Below are 9,362 nucleotides of genomic sequence, written 5' to 3' on the forward strand. Positions count from 1 at the left end.
TGGTTTTAATGAAGAGAAGTTTATTTCCTCATAGTCAAAGTAGGCTAAAAGTCTAAATTCAGGGCGTCAGCTCCAGGGGAAGGCTTTCTCTCTCTCGGCCTTCTCATCGGTGTTCCCCCAGACTAGGAGTGTCTCTGCGCAGGGACCCCGGTCCAAAGGACGCGCTCTGCTCCTGGCACTGCTTTCTTGATGGTATGAGGTCCCCCTGTCTCACTGCTCACTTCTGTCTTTTATATCTCAAGAGATTGCCTCAGGACGTAATCCAGTCTTGCAGATCAGGTCCTGCCTTACTAACACAACTGCCACCCATCCTCCCTCATTAACATCATAGAGGCAGGTTTACAACATACAGGAAAATCACACAGTACCAGGAATCATGGCCTAGCCAAATTGATACACACATTTTTGGGGGGACATAATTCAAACCATGACATTAATAATAATAGCCAGTGTGTTCTAGGTCTTTTTCACTCCTTCTCCTGTCCTGGGTGCTGTCTGCCCTGTATATGTTCACTTAAATATTAAATTTGGGGAATATCAAAGTGAGCGAGATAGGCATTAAATCAACAGTCTTCACATCATCTTCTCCCCAAAATATTCCAGTCTTGAGCCCCATTTCTTCTGAACATTGCTTCTGGCTAAAGGACAATCTAAGGTGTTAACCTTCCCAGTCTACAGAATGCTTAACCTATTTTAAATAGTACTTCAAATTCATATCCTATGATCTAGCAATTTCACTCATATGCCCAACAAAAGTGTGTTCAAATGGACACAAAAAGATATGTACAAGAATGCTTTTAGCAGAGCTATTTGTAATATCTCCAGTCTGGAAACTACCTACATGTTCTTCAGCAATAGAATGGTTGAAAATAATTTTGATGTATTCATACAATATAATACAGTAAAACAATGAGAATGAATGAACTGCAATGAAACGATAAATGTGGATTAATATCACAAACATACTATTATGTGAAAGTAGCCAGACACTGGATGATTCTATGTATGTGAGAATAGAAAGGAGCCCCCGTGGCGCAATGGCAAAGTATTCGGCTGCTAACCAAAAGGTTGGCGGTTTGAACACACCCAGCAGCTCCACGGGAGAAAGACCTGGCCATCAGTTTCCATAAAGATTACAGTCTAGAAAACCCCATGGGGCAGTTCTACTCTGTCAAATGGGGTTGCTGTGAGTCAGAACCTGCTTGATGGCACCCAACAACAACAACAAAAATACAAACTAGGCAAAACCATACTATGTTGTTGAAAGTCAGGAAAATGCTTACTCTTGGAGGGGAAGCAACTGGAAGTGAGCATGAGAGGTTCCTGGGGGTGGTGTTCATATTCTTCTGTTTCTCGATCTGGGTTCTGGTCCCATAGATGTGTGCACGTTGTGGTCTTCATTGAGCTATGTACTTAACAGCTGTACCGTATATACCTGCACTTTCTGTATATATATTCTACTTCAACAAACAGTTGTTTTTATATTTTTTCCATTCTTTGATTTTTAACCTATGTATGCCTTTGTGTCTAAGGTGTGTCTCTTGTAGGCAACACATTGATGGTTTTTTTTTTTTTAGTCCATTCTGCTACTCTCTATCTCTTGACTGGTACACTTAAACCATTTACATTCAGTGTGATTATCAATAGTTATGAATTACTGCTGCCATTTTGTTATGCTTTTTGTGTGTGTGGTGTTAATGGTTTCTTTGTTCCTTTAATTTTCTGTTGCTGAGTTCTTTTTGTTTATGGATTTTTTTTCCATATCCTTCATTGTTGTTGCTTTTGTGTTTACTGAGTCTTTTTTATTTTCTTCTTTATTTTGGTGAGCAGATTTATTAATTTTCTTTGTGGTTACTCTGAAATTTACCTTTATTTTCCTAAAGTTTAAAACAGTGTGTTATACCTTGATATCGCCTTGACTTCCTCTCCATATGCAAGTTCTGTAACTACACCATTTATTCCCCCTTTTGGTTTTAAAGTTGTCATCATTTACAGATTGACGTCTCTGGTTCCCTGTTTTCAGTTTTATTTTACTTCGACTCTCTGATGCTCTGGGATCTGAGGCCATTTTTTGTATCTCAATCTTTGTTGTCAGGGGGTCGTTATGGTGTGTGTATCTAAGGCACCATATTGACCTGAACTCCCCAAACAGTTGTTTTTGAAGGACCTTTCTCCAGAAGGCCAGAAACTCTAATGCTGAGAATGTCATGTGCAGGGTGATAGGTAAGACATTTGGGGAGTAGCTGACCACATGGAATATTTGGAATTACCTGAGTTATTCAGTGTGGTTAGAGTTTTAGAGCCCACTGGGGGGAAAAAAATGAGGCTAGAGGAATAAATTGGGACCAGGTCAGAAAGGCAGTCTGTGCTAAGCTTAGCCGTTGGAGCTTATTTTGCGAGCATTGGGGTGCCAATGAAGATTTTTAATCAAAGAGATGACATGTTCAGAATTGAGGTTCAGAAAGCTCATGCTGGCTACAGAATGGAGAACTGGTAGATGAGGATGCTCTGGTGATGGGTATACCAGTTGGAGTTGAGGCTTCCATCTGACCAAACATTCAGAGCACCTGGGGATCTTCTAAAATTTCAGATTCACCTGTTCTACTCTAGATTCTGACCCAGAATCCCTAGAAGAGGGGCCCAAGGAATCTGCATTTTACTGAAGTGCTCATGGTATTCCAAACTGCCAGACTAGCATTGGCCCCTGAGCAGGCCTCTGAGTTACTTGACTGTTGTGGTCCAGGCAAGACAAATGAAGGTGTACACTAAGGCTGTGACCCTGGTGATGAAGAGCAGGCCGGAATTTGAGTCACCAAAAGGAGACATGGAGACACATTTTATCTAAGTCCTCATAAAACACATGTCACTTACTAAATAGCATTTACTATGTGACAGGCCCTGTTCTAAATGCCTTTTACAGATATGAATTTATTTAATCCTCATGACAATAATAAGAGGTGGATACTATTACTTTTCCAATTTCTTGAGGATGAGGAAACTGAGACACAGAGAGGCTATGTAAATTCCCCAAGATCACACAACTAATAAAGTGACTCGGGCCAGGTTTTCAACCAGGCAGTCAGGCTCCATTGTCCATGCTTTAAACCACTAGGCTATGCTGTCTCTTGAAAATGCTCCAGAAATATTGGTGAATGGCGGTTGACTGTGAAAAGGAACAAAGAGGTTGGCAATCAGGAGACCTGAATTTTAGTACAACACAGTCATTGACTCATGCCCCTCTTTGCACCCCAGCTGCCTGTCTACACAATGAAGGGGTTGTTCTGGGTGACCCCTCTGTAAAGTGGGGTAGTACCTAATCTCACAGTTGATTGTGAGAATGAAATGAGATGATGCATATGTAAATCACTTGGTACAATGTCTGGCATAATGGTGATAATAATAATAGCTTCCATTTATTGAGTGCTTACTATATGCCACAACCCACCTCTGATGTCCTACTTAGGATTAAATGTTGTTACATTATTACAGTACCGTATTGTTACATTTACTCTTCACAACAGCCCTAAGAGTTTAGTGTATTATCCCTATTACAGAGATAAGGAAACAGAGGTATAGAGTGCCTGATAAATTACAGGTATTATTATTTTAAAGCTAAACTCTGGAAAATGGTTAGAATTTTGATAGGAGAGATGAGCAAAGGGGACGGGATCAGGATGAGGATAGTATTGAGGGTGTACATGGAGCAATGAGGTACCCAGCCAGGCTAGAGTGTGGAGACTATAAGGAAGACCAGCTCGGTTGCTAACCAAAAGGTTGGCAGTTTGAATTCACCAGCTGCTCCTTGGAAACCCTACTGGGGCTGTTCTACCCTGTCCTACAGGATCGCTATGAGTTGGAATCAACTCGACGGCAATGGGTTTTTGGTAGATTAAAAATTTTTTAATGATCCCCCCCACACCTTCTCTAGCAATCCTTCTCCTGACAGTTATTCACCATTAATAGTTTGGTTTATATCTTTCCATATTGTTCTATGTATACGTATAAGTATAAAGCTACATGTGTATATGTACACACACAGAGCTATCTATAGATTTACAAAAATGTATCATGTTTTACCTAGTGACTGTTCTGCAAAATGCTATTTGTTTCTTATTGTACTTTGGATGAAGGTTTATAGAACAAACTAGCTTCTTATTAAACAATTAGTACGCATACTGTCTTGTGACATTGGTTGCCAACCCCATGACATGTCAACACTCTCCCTTCTTGACCTTGAGTTCCCCATTACCAGCTTTCCTGTCACCTCCTGCCTCTAGTCCTTGCCCCTGGGCTGGTGTCTCCTTTAGTCTGATTTGTTTTATGGGCCTGTCTAATCTGGCTGAAGGGTGAACCTCAGGAGTGACTTTGTTACTGAGCTAAAAGGGTTTCTGGGGGCCATCCTCTTGGGGTTTCTCCAGTCTCCGTCAGGCCAGTAAGTCTGGTGTTTTTTTGTGAGTTATAATTTTGTTCTGCATTTTTCTCCAGCTCTGTCCAGGACCTTCTATTGTGATCCTCTATTGTGATCCCTGTCAGAGAAGTCAGTGGTGGTAGCCAGGCATACCGCAACATGCTTTTTTAACTTAATACTATATTGAGGCAGTCTTTCCATGTTACTGTATATGTAGAGCTAGATGCTTCTTTTTAACAGTTGCACAATATTGTGTGGATGTATCCTTTGGTTAACCGGTCTCCTACTGATGAACAATTAATTCCAGCATTTCACTAGTATAAACAATACTGTGGGTAACCCCTTTATGCATATCTCTGTGTACTTCTGTGACTATTTGCAGAGAATGGACTAGTAGGAGTGGAAAATCTTGGTCCAAAGTGGCAATTTAAGATAGTTAATCTGCTAATGGCTTGTTGGGTAGGTGGGTTGGAAGCAGGGAGACCAGTTAGGAGGCTGTTAAAATAGTTCAGGCTTGAGGCCATTAAGGTGGTTGGCTGTGAAAATGGACAAGAGGGGAGAGATATAAGAAACTTTATAAGACCTGGCATCTGATGAAGGAGAGGAAAAAGTCAGTGAGGTCTTGGAGTTTCTGTGTCTGGGTGGCTGGGATGATTGGGATGTCAGGACATAAATCAGAAGAGCGAGTTGAAGAAAGTGGGGCCAGTGATGGGTTTACTTTTGGCTAGGTTGAATTTAAGGCACTGCTTATCATCTGACAGGAGCCCTGGTGGTGCAGTGGTTAAAGCACTTGGCTGCTAACCAAAAGGTCAGCAGTTCAAATCCATCAGCTGATTGGTGGGAGAAAGACCTGGCGATCTGCTCCCATAAGGATTACAACCTAGAAAACCCTATCGGGCAGTTCTGCTCTGTCACATGGGGTTGCCATGAGTCAAACATCATCTCAGCAGCACCCAACAACATGTGCCAGGCATTGTGATAAATGGTCTCTCATTTAACCCTCTCAGCAGCCTGTGGGGTAAGTGCTATCCGACTTGAGGACACATAGCAAGTAGTTGTAGCCAGGACTCTATCCCTGGGCCAGTTGATCCCAAAGCCCAGGGTGGGTAGTGAGCCAGGGCTGTTGTGAGGTTAGATAGGGGACTGCATGTGAAATGCTTTGCAGGCTGCATAATGCCACACAGATGTGAAGAACACCTCTCCACACCTCCTCCTCAGCCCCGTGGGGATTGGGTTGTTTGTCATGCTTTGGCTCTCCCTCTCCCGGGAGAAATGTGTCAGACCCTGGTGGGTGGAGGCAAAACGACGTAGGGCTCCAGAACAGGGCGCAGTGGGGAGGTACAAAGCCCAGGCAGGTGTCTGTATCCCCAGCAGGGGGTGTATTTGTCCCTGTACATATGACTCTGTATTTGTGTGTGCACACGTGTGTGAGTGTGTAGGAGTGTCTCTATGCCTGTGGGTCTGTGTTTCTGAGAGTGTGTGTCTGTATTTGAGTCTTTCTCTGTGTCTCTGTACACAGAGAAATACAGAGAGGGTAGAGAGAGATAGGCCACAGATACAAGCTAGGGAATGAACACGTGGTGGAATGAAGTGGAAACACAGATACAGGGACACACATGCTCCCCCACATGTTCGTAAACACCCAGGGTGACACACACAGAGAAATATGGAGTATTGGCTTCTCTGTGTGCATTCTTGAGAGGGTTGGCGTAAACTTCTGAAGGATGTATGTCTGCATGCGTGTCTGACACACAAAGATACACATCTCCATGGAGCCTCAGGAAAATGCAGAATGAGATGTATGCAGAGACCCATGGAAACAAGCGGATGTGGACACGCAGACATACATGAACACATTTGATATATTTGCATGTGTCTTCCTCTGCGTGTGTGTGGTGCTGTGTTTGTCGGAGTATGTGTGTGCATCTGTGTGTCTGAATAACCCAGACATGTGTGAGGAGACAGAAGTATGTGGACACACACTCCCCGAGAAACACAGAGCATCTGTCACTTTGTGCATGTGCGTGCGTGCATCACTCTTTAAAGCCTGGGATGAGGGAGACACCATCACTGAGTGAAGGAGGGAGGCCAGGAGAAGGCCAGCGGGCAGTACCCTGGCCTCTCTCTGCCTCCTGGCACACAGACCCAGCTCTCCTGGTCGCTTGCCGAGCCCCACCCTGATGGAGCAGGATGATGAGTGGGGCTGCTTCTCCCCGGTGGGTCAGTCAGCAAGCACTGATGGAGCACCTAAGGTATACCAGCTCACCCCCAGACTTTATGAGGACTCAGGAAAGATCCCACCAAAGTCTGTCCCCCACCTCTAGCCAACTCACAGTCCCTACAGGGTGGGTGGGAGACGAAACACTGACCTTGAATCACTGGGCAGTGAAGAGAGCCACTTGGTTCAAATCCTAGCTCCCCTCTTACCAGCTCTGAGCCTCCCGTCCTCAGTGTGCAAGCGGGGAGAGGAGTGGCATCCACCTCATGGGTGGCTGTGAAGATCAGGACTGTTCTCAGGGCCCTGCACATATTATTAACTCATCTGTCTAGACGCTTCTTCCTGCAGCAGTTGTCCATGAACCACCTGCAATGTGCTAGGCGCCGTGCTAGGTGCCGGGGCTCCCACAGTGAACAAAACAAGTCCCATGTCCTTATGGAGTTTACCTTCTACGTGCAGGAAGCTAGCTAGGAAACCAACAATGTGTATAACATGCCAGGTGTCAGGAAGAAAACCAAAGCCGGGTGTTAGGGCAGAGAGTGACAGGTTTGATCATAGCAGGCAAGTGCAGGAGTGAGCTGCTGATGGGGCAAAGGATGTTCAAGGGGAGGGAATAGCAAGGGCACAGGCCCTGTTATCCTCATAGGAACTCTGTTGTTATCCCCACTTTACAGTTGAGGAAATGGTGGCACAGAGATCCTGAGTAATTTGCCCAGAGTCCCACAGCCAGTGACAGAGACAGCCGAGATTTGAATTCTGGCAGTCTGGTTTCAGGGCCAATGGTCGAAATCAGTGGCCCTCAATTGGGATGATATTTGCCTCCCCAGGGGACACTTGGCACTGTGTAGAAACATTTTTGGCTTCCACAATTGGAAGTGAGGAGCTTGTACTTGCATCGGGTGGGTAGAAGCCAAGGATGCTGTTAGGCATCCTCCAATTCCCAGGACCCAGATGTCCATAGTGCCGAGGTTGAGAAAGCTGGTCTAAATCCACATAAAGCATTTGGTAGGGAGAGTGACACATAGTAACCAACCAATTGCCGTCGAGTTGACTCTGACGCATGGCAACCCCGTATTTACCAGAGGAGAATGGTTTTCAATGGCTATGACTTTTCGGAAATAAAGTGCCAGGCCTTTCTTCTTCCAAGGCATCTCTGGGTGAATTTGAACCACCAACCTGTTGGTTAGTAGCCGAGCGCTTAATAGTTTGTGCCACCCAGGGACTCCTGACACACAGTAGGTGCTCACTAAGTAATAGCCGCAGAGGAGGAAGAGAAAAGGGTTGGAGAAGGTTGCAGGGGAGAAATGAATTCAAAGGGAAGAAAATAAAAGTATATGTAAATGAATTCATCAGGCAATAAAACCAAAAACCAAACCAAACCTGTTGCCACTGAGTTGATTCCAACTCATAGTGACCGTATAGGACAGAGTAGAACTGCACCATAGGGTTTCCAAGGAGCGGCTGGTGAATTCAGACTGCTGACTTTTTGGTTAGCAGCCGAACGTTTAACCACTGCACCACCTGGGCTCCTCGGTTAACAAAACTCAGGTTATATTGTCTGCTGGGTGGGTATGAAAGGCAAGGAAGAGACCCTGGGCAGGGCTGCCCCTGGATGGCAGATGCAGGTGAGGTGGGTGGTGTGAGGAGGTTGAAGGGCCGGGAGTGGGGGCTGGAGCTGGGCAGCCACTAGTCACTGAAACGCTAACCAGACAACCTGTCTGTCTGTCCCCTCCCACCCCATGTCTCTCCCCATCTCTCCTGGCCTCTCTGCCCAGAAGGGGACAGCCGGAGGCTGAAGGGGGCCATCCAGAGGAGCACAGAGACAGGCCTGGCGGTGGAGATGCCCAGCCGGACGCTGCGCCAGGCCAGCCATGAGTCCATTGAGGACAGCATGAACAGCTATGGCTCGGAGGGCAAGTGAGTGTGGGCCCACATCTTCCTGCCAGCTCGCCAGCCCGCCTGGCTCTCCCGGTCTTCTTTGGTGGGGGGTGGGAGGGACTGAACACTGCCCTCTAGGATCCCTGGGTCAGCCTCAGGCTGGTCAGGACTTTGACTCAGGGTCCCTGAGTTCCCCCCATCCTTATTAGGGAGGTAATGAAGCAGTGAAGCTCCACAGGAGAGTAAGTAGAGCCCAGATTCTGGTGCCTGACTGCCTGGATTTGAATCCTGACTCCACACTTACCCACTGCTTGACCTTGGGCAAGTCGTGTCTCTGGGCCTCAGTTTCCCCATCTGTAAAATGGGGACAATAGTACCTACCTCGTACCAAAAAAACCAAACCCATTGCCATGGAGTCAATTTATAAAATGGGTTAATATTTACAAAGAGCATAGGACAGTGCCTCAGTGCCTGGCACATATGGCACATAAGAAGTGCTGTATATCAATGCTGATAAATAAAGAAGGAAGGGGACTTGCCCAGGGTCAGGGCAAAGGAGAAAGGTCTTATTGTCATCATTATTGCTTCCTTTTTCCTTTTTTTATTTTCTTAAATCCTTATTGAATGTTTTACACACACACACTGTCTTAGGCTGGGTTCTCTAAAGAAGCAAAATGAGTAAAGTGTATAAATATATATATAGAGAGAGATTATATCAAGGAAACAACTCATGTGATTGTAGAGACTAGAACGTCCCAAGTCCGTGGATCAGGGTAGAGGCCTCTCCCAAGTCACACAGCTACAGAAGCTGGCAAGCCCAAGATCGGCAGGTCGGAGAGCAGGGCTCCCGCTCACAGG

The 9,362-nt window shown here is 45.6% G+C and overlaps 1 protein-coding gene across 2 annotated transcripts in view; it reads left to right on the forward strand.

The window, feature by feature from the left end:
* Positions 1–9,362, forward strand: part of RIMS4 (regulating synaptic membrane exocytosis 4) — a 68,110-nt gene that overhangs the window by 31,881 nt on the left and 26,867 nt on the right. Inside the window, exon 2 of one of the 2 annotated variants that reach the window (XM_004370315.1) lies at positions 8,402–8,543. In XM_004370315.1, coding sequence (XP_004370372.1) covers positions 8,402–8,543 — 142 coding nt within the window. The remainder of the gene's footprint in view (positions 1–8,401; positions 8,544–9,362) is intronic. The other variant, XM_012559329.1, reaches the window with a different exon arrangement.

The sequence above is a fragment of the Trichechus manatus genome, unplaced genomic scaffold (genome assembly GCF_000243295.1).
Source record: "Trichechus manatus latirostris isolate Lorelei unplaced genomic scaffold, TriManLat1.0 scaffold00008, whole genome shotgun sequence".
Lineage (NCBI taxonomy): Eukaryota > Metazoa > Chordata > Mammalia > Sirenia > Trichechidae > Trichechus > Trichechus manatus.